This window comes from Lithobates pipiens, unplaced genomic scaffold, assembly GCF_037356315.1.
Source record: "Lithobates pipiens isolate NorthernLeopardFrog02 unplaced genomic scaffold, aLitPip1_a1.2 Scaffold_8, whole genome shotgun sequence".
NCBI classification, from domain to species: Eukaryota; Metazoa; Chordata; class Amphibia; order Anura; family Ranidae; genus Lithobates; species Lithobates pipiens.
Genome location: NW_027507903.1, coordinates 430,513,850 through 430,535,815, shown reverse-complemented (window position 1 = coordinate 430,535,815; position 21,966 = coordinate 430,513,850). Strand labels below are relative to the sequence as shown.

Genomic DNA, 21,966 nt, shown 5'->3' with positions numbered 1-21,966 from the left:
GCCCCCTCCCATCATACTGCCTCCACTACCACCTCCTCCCATCATACTGCCCTCCACTGCCACCCCTCCCATCATACTGCCACCCCTCCTATTATACTGCCCTCCACTGTTGCCCCTCCAATTATACTGCCCTCCACTACCCCCCTCCCATTATACTGCCCTCCACTACCACCCCCTCCCATCATACCGACCCCTCCCATTTTACTGCCCTCCACTGCCACCCCTCCTATTATACTGCCCTCTATTGCCACCCCTCCTATTATACTGCCCTCCACTAACCCCCAATATATTGCCCTCCACTACCACCCCCTCCCATCATACTGCCCCCTCCCATTATACTGCCCTCCACTGCCACCCCAGCTGTTATACTGCCTTTCACTACCACCCCTCTTATTATACTGCCCTTCACTAACCCCATTATGATGCCCTCCACTACCACCCCCTCCCCTCATACTGCCCCCTCCCATTATACTGCCCTCCACTAACCCCCCCTCCCATTATACTGCCCTCCACTACCACCCCTCCCATTATACTGCCCTCCACTACCACCCCTCCTATCATACTGCCCTCCACTACCACCCCTCCCATCATACTGCCCTCCACTAACCCCCCTCCCATTATACTGCCCCCTCCCATCATACTAACCTTCCGCTACTACCCCTCCCATTATACTGCCCTCCACTGCCACCCCTCCCATTTACATTATACTGCCCTCCACTGCCATCCCTCCCATTATACTGACTTCCACTGCCACCCCTCCCATTTACATTATACTGCCCTCCATTACCCCCATTATACTCTGCTACCTGCCATACACTGCCCCCACCTCCAGTCATGCTGTACAGGCCCCCATACTGCCCTCCACTACCCCAGCCCCTCCCATTATACTGCCCTCCACTACCCCCTCCCATCATACTGTCCTCCACTAACCCCCTCCCATTATACTGCTCTCCACTACCACCCCTCCCACCATACTGCCCTCCACTACCCCCTACCACTATACTGCCCTCCACTGCCACCCTCTCATTATACTGCCTTCCAATGCTCCCCTCCCATCATACTGCCCTCCACTACCCTCCTCCCATCATACTGCCCTTAACTACCAGTTCCATCGTACTGTCCTCCACTACCTCCCCTCCCTTCATTCTGCCCTCCACCCCATCATACTGCCTGCCAATGCCTTCCCTCCCATCATACTGCCCACCAATGCCTCCACTACCATCATACTGCCCGCCAATGCCTCCCCTCCCATCATACTGCCCTCCACTGACACCCCCTCCCATCATGCTGCCCTCCACTGCCACCCCTCCCATCATACTGCCCTCTACTGCCACCAACTCCCATCAAAAACTGTAAAAAAAAACTCTAAAAAAATAAAATTGTAAAATAAAATATAATGGTAAAAAATAAAAAAAATGTAATCACAAAAATTCAAAAAGCTACTGATCCTGTCCACTGCCCTACTGATTATGTCTACTGCCCTACTGACCATGTCCACTGCCCACGTCCACTGCCCTACTGACCACGTCCACTGCCCTACTGACCACGTCCACTGCCCTACTGACTACGTCCACTGCCCTACTGACCACAAGCACTGCCCTACTGTCCACGTCCACTGCTCTGCTGACCATGTTTACTGCCCTACTGACCACGTCCACTGCCCTACTGTCCACATCCACTGCTCTACTGACCATGTCCACTGCCCTACTGACCACGTCCACTGCCCTACTGACCACGTCCACTACCTTTACTGACCACGTCCACTGCCCTACTGACCACGTCCACTGCCCTACTGACCACGTCCACTGCCCTACTGACCACGTCCACTGCCCTACTGACCACGTCCACTGCCCTACTGACCACGTCCACTGCCCTATTGACCACGTCCACTGCCCTGTTGACCATGTCCACTGCCCTATTTACCACGCCCACTGCCCTACTGTCAATATCCACTGACCATGACCACTGCTGTACTGACCATGTCCACTTCTCTACTGACAATATCCACTGCCCTACTGATCACTTTCACTGCTCTACTGACTGACACCATTCACAGTCCACAGTGACACCACTGGAGGAACTACCAGCAAAGGTTGCCCTTGAAAATGAGCCCTGGCCTTCTGTCACCATGGCGGGGCCCAAGACTGCAGGACTGCACAACATCATGTGAAAGGGATCCGCTGTGGGACCACGAAGGGTGGTGGGATCAGTGGGAAGGGCTCTGGGCTCAGGGAGAATGGCCCAGGCCGGAGGTCATGGGCCCTTCAGGGCCCTGAATGTTCTAATTACACCTCTGCTGCACCCTGTATCTAGCGCATCCCAGTACCCTGTGCTCTGTATATAGCTTATCCCAGAACCCTGCACCCTGTATATAGCTCATCCCAGAACACTGCACCCTGTATATAGCTCATCCCAGAACCCTGTATATAGCTCATGTCAGAACCCTGGACCCTGTATATAGCTCATCCCAGAACCATGCACCCTTTATATAGCTCATCCCAGAACCCTGAACCCAGTATATAGCTCATCTCAGAACCCTGCACTCTGTACATAGCTCATCTCAGAGCCCTGCATTCTGTACATAGCTCATGCTAGAACCCTGCACTCTGTACACAGCTTATCCCAGAACCCTGCACTCTGTACACAGCTCATGCCAAAACCCTGCACTCTGTACACAGCTCATGCCAAAACCCTGCACTCTGTACACAGCTCATGCCAGAACCCTGCCCTCTATACATAGCTCATGCTAGAACCCTGCACTCTGTATATAGCCCATCCTACTACCCTGCACTCTGTGCATAGCTCATCCCAGAACCCTGCACTCTGTATGTAATGAACTCCAGACACTGCATGCTTTTATCCTTTTTTTAAATGAATGTGCTGAGGTTTGGATGTATCCATGAGCCTCTTGCTTGTGGAACAAAAAAGCATATTTTATAGGTACAAGGAAGCCCAAGTTTTGTTAATGATACCCATTAAGCCCCTCCCACTGCCACGCCCACATTTGCCACAGCGCACTATGCAACCTTCCTTCCTTCCTCAAGTGTCCCTCATTCTGAAGTTGGGAGGTATGGGTACAGTGAAGGAACAGATGAGCAGGAGGTTACAGCGGTGGGGAAAATGAGCAGGAGGGGTTCAGAGGCAGAGATGAGAAGGTGGTTGAGCAGTGGGACAGAAGAGCAGGGGGGTACAGTGTTGGGCCAGATGAGCAGGGGGGTACAGTGTTGGGCCAGATGAGCAGGGGGCTCAGTGTTTGGCCAGATGAGCAGGGGGCTCAGTGTTTGGCCAGATGAGCAGGGGGCTCAGTGTTTGGCCAGATGAGCAGGGGGCTCAGTGTTTGGCCAGATGAGCAGGGGGCTCAGTGTTTGGCCAGATGAGCAGGGGGCTCAGTGTTTGGCCAGATGAGCAGGGGGCTCAGTGTTTGGCCAGATGAGCAGGGAGCTCAGTGTTTGGCCAGATGAGCAGGGAGCTCAGTGTTTGGCCAGATGAGCAGGGAGCTCAGTGTTTGGCCAGATGAGCAGGGAGCTCAGTGTTTGGCCAGATGAGCAGGGAGCTCAGTGTTTGGCCAGATGAGCAGGGAGCTCAGTGTTTGGCCAGATGAGCAGGGAGCTCAGTGTTTGGCCAGATGAGCAGGGAGCTCAGTGTTTGGCCAGATGAGCAGGGAGCTCAGTGTTTGGCCAGATGAGCAGGGAGCTCAGTGTTTGGCCAGATGAGCAGGGAGCTCAGTGTTTGGCCAGATGAGCAGGGGGCTCAGTGTTGGGCCAGATGAGCAGAGGGCTCAGTGTTGTGCCAGATGAGCAGGGGGGTTCAGTTTTAGGCTAGATGAGCAGGGGGTTCAGTGTTGGGTAAGATGAGCAGGGGGTTCAGCGTTGGGACAGAGGAGCAGGAGGTTTTAGTGCTGGGGCAGATGAGAAGGGGGTTCAGTGGTAGGACAGAAAAGCAGGGGGGTAGGGCAGTGGGGCAGATGTGAGAGGTGTATTGGTGGGACAGATGAATAGGGGGTTACAGTGGTTCGGGCAGGAGAGCAGGGGGAACAGAGGTGTTGAAAAAGAGTAGGGGGGGTGTACATAGGTGGGACAGATGTGCAGGAGGTACATTGGTGGGACAGATGAGAAAGCGGGTTACAGTGGTGGGGCAGATGAGCAGATAGGTTCAGTGTTAGGACAGATGAGAAGGTGATTCAGTAGTGAGACAGACGAGCATGGGGATACGGCGGTGGAGCAGATATGCAGGGAGGTACAGTGGTGGGACAAAATATGAGAAAATGGGGTACGTTGATGAGGCAGATGAGCAGGGGGGGTTACAGTGGTGGGACAGAAGAGCAAGGGTGTACAGTGGTGGGGCAGATGTGCAGAAGGTACAGTGGTGGGAAGATTGGGAAGGGGGTTCAGCGGTGGGTCAGAAAAGCAGGGGGGTACAGTGATGGGGCAGATGACCAGGAGGTTACAGTGGTGGGACAGATGAGCAGGGGGATTCAGTGTTGGGCCAGAGGAGAAGTGGGTTACAGTGGTTGGAAAGATGAGCAGGGGGGTTCAGTGTTGGGGCAGAGGAGAAAGAAGGTACATTGGTGGGACAGATGAGCAGGGGGGTTACAGCTGTGGGGCAGAGGAGCAGGGGGGTACAGAGGTGGGGCAGATGTGCAGAGGAGAAAGGAGGTACATCGGTGGAACACATGAGCAGGGGGTTACAGTGGTGGGGCAGAGGAGCAAGGGGGTACGGCGGTGTAGCAGATGTGCAGGGAGGTACAGTGGTGGGACAGAAGGTGGTGCAGATGTGCAGGGTAGTATAGTGGTGGGGCAGATGTGCAGGGTAGTACAGTAGTACAGTGGTGGGGCAGATGTGCAGGGTAGTACAGTGGTGGAGCAGATGAGCAGGGGGTTACAGTGCTGGGGCAGATGAGCAGGGGATTACAGTGGTGAAACAGATTTGCAGGGGGGACAGTGATTTGAGGTATGACGGTGCATGAATTGGGGCTGATCTGAGGTGTGGAGTTGCAGGAATTGGGGCTGATCTGAGGAGTGAAAGTTCAGGATGTTCATTTATTACTACTAAAGTAGTTTACAACATTTACTTTATAAAAAATCCTTTTCGTGATTGAGAGTGTGACGTTGACATTTTTTTGTTCTAAAATCGGCACACTCAATTCCTTTGAAAACATTTTTCAGCACACTGTGCTCAAAAGGTTGCCTGTCCCTGACTTACAGTATTACAGACTAATTCCTGTAACAATAATTAGAGTGTAGAAAATCAGTTCACAAATTCCATCCATTAGAATCTCAAGAAGATGATATATAATCTTCTTCTATACAATCCACCATCGACGCAGAAAACACATAGAAACATACCAGATATTTATAGACCTTATATTTATAAGTAAGGTCTTAAAAGCACGTCACCCACTGTTGATGCCCTGCTGTACTGGATGCTCCCAGCTCCCACTTGGTTGTGCGCTCTGCTTCGAGTTCCTGCTATGTGTCTCTGATCAGACTAGACCTTTTTCCTCTTATCAACACTCTACTGCTAACACAATTCCTTTTGATGAAAACAGACTCCCTCTGAAGTTCTGACTTGAATGTTCTTCCAGACACCCTGGTCAGAGAAAAGGAAAGCAGAGAACACCAGCTAAGCAGTGACTAAAAGTGTGAATCCTTTGCAACCTATTAAAACTATTTTAATCAATGTGAAAAGTTTGCAAAGCATTTCCATGAAGAAATTAGTTATAATCCAGTTAATGGGGCATTTCACAAACTTTTTATATATTGATGTTCAGAAAATAAGGGGCATATTTATAGGGCAGCAAATGTAACATGTAAATGTTCGGTGAGCTGCCATTTTATCATCCACTGACCACCCACCTACATTATAACATTACAGTCAGACAGGGCTGTACACATCCTGTGAAAATTTAAACTTGGCTAGCAAAATTTGACAGGGAGCGCTGTAGGTCAAACCCGGCCACTGAGGTCAATAGAAGCGCGTCACACCCGCAAGACAAATGCTTGCCTCGCAATGTGGTAGTTTAATACCAAATCCCCCTTGAGATTAAAAAAAAGGCAGGCATTCAGAAAACGACAGGATCACTTTTTGAATGCCTGTTAGTCATTGCAATGCCACCCTCTGAAAATCGATTAACTGTGGATCACTTTTCACAGGGCAGTAACAGGGCACTGCCCGCTTATGTAAAAGAGCTTTAATTGTATGGACTTAGATTTTCTGAACCGGCTTAGTTTGTGATAATAATTAGTCATAGCAACACAAGCCTCTAAAGGAGATAGATGTTGTTGTTTTTTTGGGAGCTGCTGTATTGGTCTTGCAATTGTTTTTTTTTTTTTTCTTTTAATTTAGTTCATCATCTAGGAAGGCTTCTGAAAATACATTTTTATCGCTTTTCTGGACATCTGTATATCATTTTATTCAAGTCAGTAGAAGGCATGTGATTGCCTATTTCTTTATCAAAAATATATATGAATGTACTTAAATGCTTTTAAAGCGGTTGTAACCTTAAAAACACGTAGAGCGGCTTGATCAAGATTGCACATGGTGGCCCCTCCTGCCTCGACAGCTGACTCATATTCCCTATCAGGATCCCCGGCAGACCTGACCTCTCAACTACCAGCCTCTCCGTGTACATCAGCCCCACTGCCCTCTATAATGGAAGACCCAGACCTCAGGGCTCTCCTCCAGGCACTGCCGATGTGGTCAGATATGGAAGCACTGGTTCTCTGCCAGGAGGAGGCACACCGCAGAGACATCCACTCAGTCAAGGCGGATGTGCAGCTGCTTACGGACAGGATCTCCATGGGCAAAATGTCCTTGTATTCCCTGGAGAGCCGAGTGTCCCAGCTGGAGCAAGCTCAATCTACAGAGGCTGCCCAGATCACCTCACTGCAGCTGCATATGGAAGACCACGAGGATCAGAGCCTGCCATAACAATCTGAGATTGCTGGGCATCTCTGAAGCCACAGGCCAGGAATTCCTGCAGCCCACGGTCCTGCAAATATGCCTCGATTGCCCCCCAGGATCTTGAATTCAACAGGGTGCACAGAGCCCTTGGTCCACGCACCTCAGATCTGAACAGACCCAGAGATGTCCTATGTCGCCTGCATCACCACTACGACAAGGAGCTCATCCTGCGCAAAGCCTGGGAGGTAGGCGACATTGATTTTGATGGGGCCACATTGAGGATACTGCCTGATCTGTCTAGGACCACTTTACAGTGACGGGCACTGCTGCGTCCCCTCCTGGATAAGTTGAGGCAGCTAGGCTGCACCTAACTTTGGGGCTTCCCTATCTCATTGATGGTGAGAAAGAGGTCCGCTACTTTTGCCCTGCATCATCCAGAGGATCTGCCGGGTCTGTTTGCCATCTTGGAGACAGAGGCTTTTCCGGTCTCAAACTGGCTACAACCCTTGCTGAGACCATCCAGATGTGGGGCTCCCTCTCCTGCACTGCCTGGCCTCCCACCCTGATTGGGCAGGGACAGCGTGGATTCCACAATGCTTCTCTGCCTGGGGACCATGAGTCATAATTGCTCCCAGGAATGACCCTGAAAACATCAACAGCCTGTGGAGCTCCAGTAAATGCTGCTCCCTACATTACCTGTCTTGAGAAGCTTGCCTGGACAGTTTTCACGCTACCCAGGTTACATGCTGTGACAATCAATTGAACGGACTTGGTTCATGCAATCTTCATTGTCCATCCTACACAGTAATAAACTGTCTTTCTTTGGATCGTCACCTGGAGCCATCACTTGTCTCTGGGTCCGCATAACGCTGCTCTGGAGGGCTTGGTAACTCTATTTTTTATTTATTTATTTTTTCCTGTCACTGAAATAACATTTCTTCATCTCCCCCCACTTCCGAAGGCTCACTGTTCCTTTTCATTGTTGCCCCTGAAGTGCCTTTAGATCTCACACACTCCTGGGTCCTATTGTGAGCTATATATATATATATATATATATATATATATATATATATATATATATATAGGTTCTGCATTTTTGATATCACCCATGCTCTAGATTTACACTGTATAAGACGTGTTCGACAATTTTTCTTTCTTCTCGACACCTCATCAGTTATATTCTCAGATTGACCTTTTTTTTGGTCCCTCACCAATTACTATCTCTTGTAATCATGGGCAAAGGGTTGCAGGGGTCACAATCGCAACCCTGCCCCTAGCCCCAGGAGTCCCCTGCAGCCTTCCTGTCATATTATCATATCCTGCACAAAGTCCAGCTCCGATCTGCCCTAAGGCCCTAGAGCCACGGTCCAGTACTGGGCTTCCACTTTGCCTTCCACAGTCCACACCCCTCTGTTATCATTGGCTGGGGAGAAGCTGCGAGCCATTTCCTGAATGGAGTGGAGCATGGGGTGAGAGCAGCCCAGAATGGGGAAGTGTCTGTGTTGTGTGCTGGCAACATGGAATGGTAACCAAGCTCAGCGAGTTAAGAGGAGGAGAGTGCCGTCCTGTAGCCATGATGGGACTATCACTGTCACTGGTGAGGTAAGACACCGCTCAGTGTCTTCTAGTCACTAGCGGGGGTTCTCTGTACCCCCGCCCCCACCCGGGGATGTCTGCTCACCCCACATCCCTGACAACTGGGAAAAAGACACGCATCTCCGGGAGGTGACTTTCCCCCAACACCTGCGAAAACTGAGAAACCTTCAGAAATTGCTAAAACAAATCCCTTAATGCCTCCTGAGGGGCTGCAGGCTCCAGATTTCATGTCATGTGGCTTTGCCCCCCCTGATCTAAGTTTCACCCCCCCAAAGCCTCCTGACCACACCCTGCCCGCTGCTGAGCTTCTTTCCCAGTACAGCATCCTATACTGCTCCTCCTCTGCAAATCATATTCCTTTACAACACAGACAGTCAGCCATTTTACGGGTAAGAATGGCAATGGCAAAGCCAGATAAACCCCTTGAAGGCTGATAGACTGTGTGTAAAGGAATGATATTTCAGCCCTGTGTATTGTGAGGGGGGGGGGGGGGTGGAAGCTGCTTACAGTGCTGGAATGGGAGAGGAGCTCTGCCAAATGACCTGCCAGAGGTCCCTGTCCTCTGATTCTCTAGCAGTGATCCCTGTCCTCTGATTTTCCAGGGGAGATCCCTGTCCCCTAATGTAAGGAGGAACTCTGGAAACTCTAAACACTTAAGCCACTTTAAGTATCTTGGCGTGCGGTGGGAGTATCTACACACACGGTGGAAGTGATGGGCCCAGGTCAACTTTTGCATCAGGACCCTTATGGGTGCCTCTGCTTGTAATCTATGTCTCTATTGGGCACCTATTGGGCTATGCAGCGTCTCTCCTTGTCCAACACTACTGCTACCCCAGATTGGCGGCGGCACCTGAACGAGAGTTTATTATAGATCCCGAGGTGCTGACTGATGTGGTCCAAGAGCTTACAGCGTACTTTCGGACAAATGCCACCGAGAGTGACCTGGGTATAGTGTGGGAAGCTCACAAAGCGGTAATACAGGGAACTCTGATCAAACACGGGTCACTTATCAAAAGAGCGAGAGAAGCACAACGTTCAAGTCCATGAGCTACAGCATAAGAGATCACCAGCCTCCCCTGTGGGGATCAAACTTGCTCACCTTTGTCGGCAGGTCTCAGACCTCCTTCGTTATGAAGCTAAAACAGGACTCCAATCTTGCCAGAAGCCGTGGTATGAGTCGGGTGATAAGTGTGGCAAGTGGCTAGCCCGGGCACTCCGCGGCCAACCTAATGCCGCGTACACACGAGCGGATTGTATGGCGTACTTAGTCCGTCATACAATCCGTCGTAGTTTCCACTGAACGGACTTGACCACACACGGATACACAAACAGTCCGTCGAAAGCTTGCGCGATGACGTGTACAGCACGTACGACGGGACTAGAAATAGGAAGTCCAAGACACAGCAAAGCACCCTTCCGCCGTGTAAATCCTTTCTGGGCATGCGCCATTCTTAGTCCGTCGAACTAGCATACTGACGACCGTATTGTCCGCTGAAACCAAAGTATGACGGACAGATTTTTGGAAAATCCAAAATTCTTAGTACGGACTGCACGCTGAAAAAGTCCGCTGAAGCCCACACACAAGCGGATTGTCCGCTGAAATGTGTTTCAACGGACTAAGTACGTCAAACAGTTCGACCGTGTGTACGCGGCATAAGGCATCCTAAATCCCATATATTACAGATACGGATGGTCGAAAACATTTCTTACCCAAAGACATTGCCCATACGTTTGGGAAATTCTATTCCTCACTACAACCACCCACCCCCTCCTCCCTCTTCTTCCATAGAAGATTACCTTTCTTCCGCGCGTTTATCGCACCTCCCATCCCAGATACGAGGAGAGCTTGAGATTCCCATCACCGTAGATGAACTAAGCAGGGAAGTAAAGTCAGTCAAACATGGTAAAGCACCCAGACCTGACGGTTTACTATACAGTTCTACAAGACCCTCCTACCCCTGCTTGGCCTACATATGGTAAAAGTATTTAATGGCCTTGGGCAGGCTACCATTTTCACTATTGGCACACGTGTCAGTTATCCTGAGAGAAGGGAAAGATCCCACCGTCTGTGGCAGCTACAGGCCAATTTCTTTGCTCAATGTGGAGCTGAAGCTCTTTACCAAAATTCTGGCCTCACGGCTTCAATCTTTGTTACCCCAACTGGACACTTGGACCAAGTGGGCTTCATCCCTTAATGCGAAGCAAGAGACAACACAGTTAAAGTGCTCAATCTAGTTCACTTCGCCAATCAAAAGGACTCCCCATGCGTATTCCTCAGTACAGACGCGGAGAAGGCCTTTGATAGGGTGAATTAGGCCTTTATGTTTGCGGTCCTGAAACACATGGATTTTGGAGAGCAGATGTTCTGCTGGATAGCTAGTATATACACTTCTCCACGAGCCATCTTCAAAGGCACGCACCAGGGATGCCCTCTCTCACCCCTGATTTTTGCCCTCTTGTTGGAGCTCTTCCTGAACAGGGTTAGATTGAATCAAAATATCTCCGGTATTCAAGTAGGCAAACTCTCCCATAAAGTCTCTGCCTATGCATATGACCTTCTCTTCTCGTTGACCAAACCACACATTTCTCTGCCAAATCTTCTGAAAGAATTTGATCAGTATGCAACTTTATCAAATATGAAAATGAATATTCAATGGACTCTTGCGCTTAAATGGGATTTGTGAGGAATGCTCTTATTTAGTGGATGCCGCAAGCACTTTCATGAGACACCAGCTCATGTATATAGACTAAAAGAAAAAATGGTGGTGCTGCGCTTCCAAAAAATGGGACCTTACACGAAAATGTTATAGAGCTAATTATTCAGATGGAGATATGTCAGATGGTATATATTCAAACTAGTATGGTAAAGTAGTAAGGGAGAACTCTTATCCTAATGTAGAAATTCTTCTATCAATAGTGCCTGCAATAGTGTGTACACAATAATAACTGTCACAATCCCAAGTGCAACTTATATCTCTATGATATAAAAATAGTGCTAAGTGCAAAACCACATACAGTGGTCTAACTATAAATCAGACTTCTATGACAGAAAGTGCTGAGTGCATCATAGCAAAACCAAAGTGACTGAAATATAAACAGTTACTGGCTACGTAAGCGCAAACTAGTGACAATAATAAAGTGCAAAAAATGCAAAACTACAGTGCAAAAAATGCAAGCAAGCAAAAATAAAGTGCAAAAAATGCAAACAAAGTGCTTAGTGTAACACAAAATATTAATAAAAAACATATAATAATCGAACTGTAGAACAAAACTCCATAAACCGAAAGTGCTGAGTGCAAAAAATTGGACTATATCCAGCTGTTAATGACGTGAACACAGTCCCGTGATGATGTCACATAAACATCTAAAGTGATTCTGTGCTGGGAAATATCTCAGAGGTTCTTCCTCCACATAAGTGATTCCACGCATAAGTGTGCACACTGGGTAATTACCTTCCCGCTATATAAAATATAGCGTATATGCAGCCTTCTCTTAGATATACCAGGAGTCCCAGGAAAGGGGGTGGAAGGGGGGGCCTCAGGGGGTCACTCTCAGATCTCCGTCACAGTATACTCCAGCAAGATGTTTCAATATAGCTCAGAGAATAAGTATAAGAGCAACCATAGTGTAGTATGTTTTTAAAAATCACTACTTTATTAAAAGGTTAAAATTACTCACAAACTAAATGGGGTAAATAGGCAGCATTAGCAGCAAAACAGTTCAGATCGACCGCTCTGGTGCGAGCGTCACTTCCGGTCTCCGTATCCTACGCGTTACATCACTTCCAGTGACTTCAACTGGGATCTTTCTTTCTTAAATATGAAAATGAACTATTCCAAATTGGAGGCGATGGGAGTCGCCCTGCCCTCCCCTTTACTTTGCACTCTACAGCTTAATTTTAACTTTAAATGGACGTCTTCAGCTTTGAAATACTTGGGCACCCATATCCCACAAAATTTAGCGGATACGTTTTAAGATGAACTTTCCACACCTGCTTAATGCAGTGCGTTCCCTGTTAGACAAATGGAATTGAGGATTGTACTCCTGGTTTGGCTGCTGTAACATCAAAATGAGCATCTTGCCAAAGTTTCTGTACCTCTTCCAGACCTTACCTATCTCCATCCCTTCGACCTTCTTTCACTAAATCAATACTCTCTTTACCAGGTTCATTTGGGCACATAAACAGCCTAGAATTTGTATATGCCTTCTGTCGCTACCCAAAGTTCATGGAGGGGTGACCATCCCAGACACATTTAAATATTATCAAGCAGCCCATCTTGGTAGGATAATTGGCTGGTGTAGGCACAGGGATCTTAAACTATGGACACATATAGAACAGCAGTTTAGCACTATCCCCCTGAATAGGGCATCATGGTGCTATAGTTCCCTACCTGCTTCCCTCAAGTCACATCCAATCATATGACCAACTCTCCGAGTCGGTCATATGGTGTGCACGAAACCAGAACTTTCATCCTCCCATTCCCTGCTTTTTCCCTTATTGAGTAACCCCATGTTTCCTCCGGGGGAAGAGAATGGTCCCTTTCAGGACCTTCGAAGGACTGCTTTCAAACTTCCCATTTTTTAATAGACAACTACTGGCCCACAATCTCCACACTGATGCAACCAGATGGTCGGTTTGGATTACCTTTCTGGCAAGCGCTTCAGCTCCAGGATTTCTTCCAAACCCTGGACCCCCCCCCAACCCAATACCATAGTCAACGGACTCTGTTTGAATCCTACTGCGAGGATATAGACCCCCATACTCTATACAAGATGTCTCCCCTCTAGATGATTTCACACTACTGAGTCTCAGTCAATAGGAAAGAGATCTCAATAGGTCTTTCACACCCTCCACCTCTCCTTGAAATCTTCCATCTGTACACGCACACAGGAATCCAACTATGAAATATTGACGCAATGGTATATCACTCCGCCAGAGTAAATGCTTTCCAGAGACTTTGGCACGTTGCTGGAGATGAGACAGGAACTTTTCTCCATATCTTTTGGTCTTGCTTAAAACTCCAACAATTCTGTTTGGGGGGTATGAAGGATCTCCCAACAATTTACGGACTTCACTATCCCAAAGAATCCTGCCTTCTTCCTGCTCCACTGCTCACACATACTGATTCAGATGTGCAAAAAATCAATCCTTTGTCACCTAACGCTGCCAAAGCCTGTGGCTCAATAAGGTTAGGAATGTCAATACCCTAGAAGATTTGGTACTAACTCCCCAAAATAAAAAAGAATGATATATGAAAACATGGGCATACTGGAACATGTTTGTATATTCGGATGAAGGGAAGTCCCTCCTGGAGAATTGCTCCGGAGATTGAGGTTCTCCCGTCACTCGTACGTTTGCATCCAAACACGCTCCATCACCGTGGCTCCCTTTACTCCCATACCCCTCCTTTCTTCTTTTTGCTTCGGCACCCTCCTGGGTGACCCTTTGTTTCTACAATCTAGCTTCCCTCTTGTCTAAAAATGTGAAGTGCCTACTCGTACTATGCAAACAGAATGTACATGGATGCTACTTGTTTTTGCGAAGTGAGAAGCTCATATGTGGTTCAGTGATGTTATATTAATCTTCTGCTGAACAGCTCTGCTTTAGATCGTACTTTCATGGCTTTTATCTATGTTTGGTGGGACATGACACCTTTGATGCTCTTGTTATATTATATTTTGATGGATACTTTATTCTTCAATATAAATAAAGAATTTGAAAAGCGAAATGATAAAAAAAGTGTAAAAAAAGCATAGAATAATATATGTACAGTGTGTGTGTGCATGTGCAATAGGAGGAGACAAAGGGAAATCCATTCCTTAATCTCCTCTGCATTAAATGAAGAAGGAAGCAACATTGATTTTGTCACAACTGGATTCTGAGCTGTCATTCTATGGCTGATACAGCCAGGGAAGCAGTTAACTGAGCTGCTCTGCTTGGTTATCTTCTTTTGAGGGCAGGGGAGACATTAGGGTCTATTAGACCACCAAGGTCTCTATAAAGAGTCCTGTCACCTGCCCAGAGCTATCACATGGGGGGTTTGTTAACCTCTTGTGATAGCAACGAAGTAAAAAAAAAAAGTTGAAAAAGAAGTGTATGTAAACCACAATTGCATCACACATGTGACATATAGGCACAAACATCAAAGTGAGGGCAAAGGAAAATATATGGATGAGTCACGCTGAATTTTGATTCGTGAAAGAGTATGTACTATAGATTCCACTTCTAGTGTCATTAAACCCTCATCAATAAAAACTATCAATAAATGCTGTATTGCATGTTGTTCATACTTAGTCACTATGGGAGTCCATTTCTGTTTTTGCAAAAACAAACCTGGTTGATCCTGCTGTTCTATATCCCTCCCTTATGTCCATGTCTCCACTGCAGCTATTGGCAGCTAGTGCACATGCTCAGTGTTTCTATGCTGATCATTTCCTTCTTGATCAAATCTGAGCGGCCCATATGACTACAAAGTCACATGTGACCATATGTGCTCTGATAAATAACAGCCCACTCCCTCCCTCCTTCCCTCCTCCATGTCCACCAAATAATTAAAAAAATGGGGGCAAAATGTTAAATCTTGATTGGAGGCTTCACCTCCCTCTATTCTAAGAACATACACATCATAGACACAGGCTGAAGGGGTGTGACACAGCCTGTAATTGGCACAAATCCACTCACATGTTATTGCCAAAAATAACAAAGATTTGATCAGATAGTGCCATCATCCATATAAAGAAAGAGAAGATATTCTGTAAATTAAACAGTATGTTTTTAGTATCACTTTAATCTTAGGACAAGTCTAATGTCACTTATTTTTTTAATGTGAGGTGTATTGTAGCCTCTCTGGTGGTACGATTATGTCAGATTTTTGTGTCTCAAAGCGGTACAATTATTTTGCATAGAAATTTGGCGTCTTATATTGCAGGCCTGTAATTCTTAACAATAACACACTTAAATCTGTCCAAACGAGAGTCTAGTAGATATCCCGGGAATGATGAAGTTTTAAAAAAAAAAATCATAATTTATAATATAATAAATAAATATAAATAATTATAAAAAATAATAATATAATACTAATAAAATTAATTTCCCCATGATTCACTATTGCTCAATTCTGCAAGTGTTCTACTAAAGCTGTTTTCTAGCTGGTCTAAAACCACTTTTGACGTAATGGGACACTGGTTGCTATGGACAATCTCCAGTTTCCAGGCAGAAAGAACGGTATAGATAAACCTGCATGCAGGGCATTGGACAAAGCACTGGGGACAAAAGGGATGTGAAAGGATTTAATAACGTAATGTAATCTGTAAGATTACACAGTACTGTATGCATTATGATTTTTCACTTTTTTTAATTTGCCGCCGGGCTCCACCCCCGTACATCGGGACGCTCACAGGGAACAGAGCCCGCCACGCAGAGGCTTCAGACGGAGGACAGAGCCCACGGACACATCGGGGGGACATTACAGGATCCTGGGGACAAGGTAAGTATACTGCACCAGGATCCTGCAATGCAATCCCGAGTGTGGCTCTGGGTTTCCGCTAATGGTGCTGAAAACACTCTGGAAACCGCCAGGGAGGTTAATACTTCCTACCTGATATTGTGAAAATTAAGAATAGCCTCATAAAGTAAAAAATTAGAAATTAAATTTACATCATGCACCATCATCCCAATTATATATGGAATAAATGTTTGGAAATTCTGGTCTCTGGCCAGAAACATCAAGAGAGAATGCGAGCAGGGGGACTATTGCAGTGCACATTAAACATTTATATAAGTTGAAAAAACAAAAGAGAAGAAATATATAAAATAAGATTTTATCGTTTATTAAAAATAAAAACATTTTGCAATGCAACATATCAATAACTCATGGGGAAGGTGTAGTATTTCGACTAGTTTCGCTTTTCAGCTTCTTCAGGAAATACATGCATCTAGAGATATAAACATAAATCACAATTAGATCAATAAAAACTGTATGAAGTAACCTTCAATAACGACACAGAAAAAATGGAGAAAAGAGCGATTGTACAATACATATCAAAATTTAGCAGAGTCTTACCCCGACGCCTTAGCCCCAGGGTAGCGCAGGCATACCGGGGGGAGCTTCCCCCGGCGACTGGGAGGGGTATTTACCCCGACACAAGCCAATATCTAAATATATGGAAACATTGGTATTAAACTCACTAATTTAAAAATTATAACCCCCGAAACCTTTCATAAGTAGTGACCCTGTGTGAGATATGTGAGAATATTAAACCACCGAGTGAAAGATATTGGGGAAGTGAAGATAAGAAAGGGAAACAAAATCACGATAAGGAAAGGGAATTTTGTTTCCCTTTCTTATCTTCACTTCCCCAATATCTTTCACTCAGTGGTTTTATTCTCACTGGGTATTCTTATGTATGGTCCCTATCACCGTTTATGAATATCTTCCACAATCATCCAATTGTGATAATACACCTGTATCTCACACAGGGTCACTACTTGTGAAAGGTTTCGGGGTTATAATTTTACAATTAGTGAGTTTAATACCAATGTTTCCATATATTTAGATATCGGCTTGTGTCGGGGTCACTACCCCTCCCAGTCGCCGGGGGAGGCTTCCCCCGGTATGTCTGAGCTACCCTGGGGCTAAAGCGTCTGGGTAAGACTCTGCTAAATTTTGATATGTATTGTACAACCGCTCTTTTCTCCATTTTTTTTCTGTGTCGTTATTGAAGGTTACTTCATACAGTTTTTATTGATCCAATTGTGATTTATGTATATATCTCTAGATGCATGTATTTCCTGAAGAAGCTGAAAAGCGAAACTAGTCGAAATACTACACCTTCCCCATGAGTTATTGATATGTTGCATTGCAAAATGTTTTTATTTTTAATAAATGATAAAATCTTATTTTATATATTTCTTCTCTTTTGTTTTTTCAACTTATATAAATTTTTAATGTGCACCGCAATAGTCCCCCTGCTCGCATTCTCTCTTGATGTTTCTGGCCGGAGACCAGAATTTCCAAACATTTATTCCCTACCTGATATTGTGTTGACATTATTATGCAATCTTGTTGATTATTTTACAGATGTTTTCATTAAATAATTTATAAAAAACAGTTTAAAAATATATTAATGTTGAAGTAATAAAATTAACAATCCCTTTTAAAAAAAAAGGACAATAGCTGGAAGACTTTGTATTTTGTATTGGGTTTATTTGATCTTTGTTTGTAATGTATTTTTATTATTGTTATACCTTCCCACAAACAGATATTTATTAAAAAAGCAGACTGATCTTTTATGGACCAAGATGTCACATGCTGCTCTGCCCTTGTCCCTCTATCATGGGGGGACCACACAAGGTCAGTATTGAACCAGAAGCATACATATTTGCCACATTATCCCAAGTGCAACAGGAAAAGCACTGAATTGGTTTCTGTCAAGACTCCCAGAATATTCTGCTGCTTATGAAGGTGCAGTTGTCTTCTCCTATGCCACTTGCCTCCACCTCCTCCAACAGTGATGAGAATAATCCCGGCGAGACCTGTTTCTCAGCAACCTGAAAACAAAATTGATGGCCCGCGTTTTTCTTTGAGAGTGGATTTTATAAAGTAGTTCTCCTCCTTGGAAAGCACAAACGTAGTAAACTTTGGACACCAAAGCATTGCTTTCTGCATTGGATATACATGTGGAAATGTTCTCACGTGCCGATGAATCAAGGGGAGTGTGGAAACACTTGTTTAAAAGAAGTTTTTCCCTAAAACCTTTTTGGTGTCTGACTTTTTTTGGACCCTTCCAGCACTGAGGTTCATGGCCTTTTGTTCTATATTTGCTGTGAGCAATTTAGACTACTTTGTTGTTCTGTTCTTTTGTTTATTTTTTTTATTTTTTTCCAACGATCTGTACCATTGAGTTGGGATACGCAACAGGCCAGAAAAAGCGTAGTTTTTAGCATTTATTGCGATGGATGTGTTAAAGGGACACTAAACCTGAAATCTTTTTTAAACAAGGTATGGCAAACGATTGCAGATATGTGTGAAAAAAAACTGGTGATGGCTGGTAAATGATCACTAAAGTAAATTTATTATTGTAGTTCTATTCCATTAACAAACACTACGTTTTTTTTTCAGCCTGTCTCAGCCTGTAATAGTTGATATTGTTAGATATTAGGTTGTACTCACACCAACTTGTATTGGGCTAAATTCTTTTTCAAATTTACATGCATCAAGATATGCTATTTATGTTTAGTAATGGTGTTTCATGCAAGCCAGCTTGTATTTTCAGGTTTAGTGACCTTTTTTTGAGTACTTTGATGCAAGTTATGACAAATGTCTAATGTAATTTCTTGGTGTGTTTCTAAGGTAGCTTTTTCCATAAAAAAAACTTTGTTCTAAGGTCAATCAAGCCTGCTATGTCCATTCTACTTAACACTCCTCTAAGTCGGTGCATTGAATAACTTAAAGCTAAACTCTAGGTAAATGGCTAAACATACATATATGCTTAGTATATTAGGCCCCTTTCAGGTGGAGCCGGTCCGTCCAAGCAGAATCCGCCTGCTCAGCAGACAGATGACAGTTCTGTGACCGCTTCACAATGTTTGATTTAGCTTTAACAATAAAACTTGGAAGCTGATTGGTTTCTATGCACACCTGCACCAGATTTTGCATGCTCCACTTTCAGTAAAACCCCTTGTGTCACTTCTCCGTCTCCTGCTTATTCACTGAATCAATGAATCGACAACATCACCTCTGTCTAATTAGCGAGGAGCTGGTCCAGGAAGCAGGAAAGCTGAACAAGGAGGTAACCGAGTGATCTTTGTAGCTGTGTAGTTTGGTAGTGATAACAATATGATAATACATCTTTTGACAGGTAAAATGGTAACCATATAGGTATTTTAGCTGTGTATTTGTTTTATTTTATCTTTTTTAGTTTGGGCATAGCAGGAATAGACTCTAAACATGAGCAATAGCTTAAATAAGAGGTAACTCTGAGGAAATCTAAACCCAACAACAGAAATGCAATACATCAAATTTTACAAGTTTTTAAATGTGGTGGCTCCATTACCTTTTTTATTTTTCCAGCTAAGAACATTTTTTAACAAGTGCTTGTTAATCTTGACAGAAATGCTGTGCAATTGTCACTTCCTGTGAACTGAACTAAAAGCAATAACAATGTCTACCTTGCAAGTTACATTCTGTTGAATGGGGATGGAGAGGAAGACTTGTTTATAGCCCTGTCCTAGGGTGCAAAATATGGCGTGGTCATGACCACCAAAGACAGGACATGTGTTATTCACAGGATTACCAGAAGCAAAATTAGACTGATAAAAGAAAACGTATAAAACCACCATATGTAAGGACTGGTAAATTGCAATATATTAACCTTTTTGTTTTGGGGTTTTGTTGCACTTTATTAAGAAGGATAAGGGCAAGAAGACTAATGTAGATTAATTTTATGTAGAATGAGAAAGTTCAGCTGAAAGTTTTATGGAAAGAAGTAACTTTAGAATATACATTTTTGGAAAATAAAGTAAAAATCATAACTTGCATTACATCGATGAATATCATAAATTTGTTTAGGACAGCTGGTTACACTGACTTATTTTATCAGCATAATGCACCATGCCTGTTCTTTTCTCAATTGGTATGGCACAAGAGCAGTTATGTTGACTTTAAAATTACTTTGTTAACCCAAATATTCCAAGTAAAATCTACTGTTTTGGATGAAAAAAACATTCTGCACATGTCATTGGTTACTTTTTTGTTTTTCAGCAAAGCATATATATTTATGTACAAGGAATTCTTTATTTTTTCAGTTCAGTGGTCATGTCTGTTTCACTCTACATCGTGTACCGTGAGTGCCTATGAAAAATCTCAGCAGCTCTCACATGCCAAAATGTATAACCATTATGGAAAAAAACAAGATTTGATTTTATGAATTCCTATGAGAACAATCAGATGTTTTGATTGGCAAATGTTCCTCTTTCATGTTTCTTTTCTTTTTTTCTTGTGTGTTTTGTTTTCTTTTGAATGTGCCAGTTATGCATATAAAGTGGAGGCATGCATTTTGTGGAAAAGGGCTGGTATTTTCCCAATAAATTCACTTGATACTTTAGGAAGCAGTGAAGCCACTAATTCCTAGTTATGGCCATTATGGGTAACGTGAGCCTTTTGTCTCATACAGGTTGAATGAGACAAAATTTCCACCTTATCTTATTGCTTGCAGTTATCTTAATGTAGATTACAGGTAAATGGAAGCCTCATCCCTGTGCTTTCTCCCCCTGGGGCCATAATGAAGCAAAAAAAAAAAAGATCAGAAATGGGACAGGGCTTATTGCTGGCAGCTGGGGAGGGCCTATTTAAGTGGTTCGCTGAACACAGAAATGTTATTGCTGCTAGCGAATTTGTGGGCCTAATCCAGCCTCTAAAAATGTCTGCCTCCAGTCAAATTGGTCTTTTGAGTAAATGTTTCTGTATATTTTGGTGGATGTTCGGGATTGTTCAGGAATTACCTTTTCCGAATTTTTTTTGAGATTTTTATTTGGAAACTATTTAATGCCATAAATTCCAATTTCCTCTGTTATATACACTGGGATATGTTACAGAAATTGTTGTCATTTGTATTTTTTATTGATTTCTCAAATACATCTCTAAGAAGGATAAGAATAAAATTGTGCACTGTTACTATCTGGACTAGAGCTAAACCTGTTGTAATTTTAATTGAAGAAAAAATGGATTACCAATTATTTTTGTGTTTAATTCTTTTACATAGTGGAGCCACAAATAGTGATTGGTTAGTTTTAATGGAACAATCCTTTGAACAGAAAATTGATGAGGCAAAAGAGAAATTGGAACATGTTTCATAGAACAGGTTTCTTTGTAGGCTAGTGAGAGGGCTTTAATGAAATAACAGTTTTAAAGAGCATCTGTGTATAGTAATCAGCATATGAATTGACAGAAGAGTTAAGTACTGTACCTGGGAGTATTGTTTATGATATAGGTTTTACAGCATTCTGGAAGTGTCACATTTAGAGCCTGTTCTAGGGTCTCAAAGCTTCCATATTAAACTAGGACTGAAACAACTAATCGATTCATCGACAACTAATTGGTTATGAAATTAATCGATTACTATTTTCGTAATCGATTAATCGCCCAGTAATATAATGGGGTTAAAAAAATAAATAAAATGAGCCCTTTATAGTACAAAAAGAGCAAATAATCGCTACTGTAAATATGACTTTCTCTGTTCTACAGTAAAAAAAAAATAACCCCTTACAGTAGTGATTATCTGCTTTTTTTTTTCTACTATAAAGGGCTAATTTTATTTTATTTTTTTTAACCCCATTATGTTACTAAACGTTTTGGTTCACATCTATGTGTTTATTGGTGCTTTTTGCAGAAATGCACCACAGTTCATTTACATGGTTTCCTATGGGACACGTTCACATCTGAAAGGGTCAGGGAGTTTTAACGCAAA

General features: G+C 44.0%; 1 protein-coding gene across 1 annotated transcript in view; it reads left to right on the top strand.

Moving 5' to 3' along the window:
- The window catches only part of MGAT4B (alpha-1,3-mannosyl-glycoprotein 4-beta-N-acetylglucosaminyltransferase B), an 820,251-nt gene extending 799,064 nt beyond the window's left edge, over window positions 1–21,187 (top strand). Inside the window, exon 15 of the mRNA XM_077474298.1 lies at window positions 17,761–21,187. Within this exon, the coding sequence (XP_077330424.1) occupies window positions 17,761–17,784 (24 nt within the window). The 3' untranslated portion in view covers window positions 17,785–21,187. The remainder of the gene's footprint in view (window positions 1–17,760) is intronic.
- The last annotated feature ends 779 nt before the right edge of the window (window positions 21,188–21,966 follow it).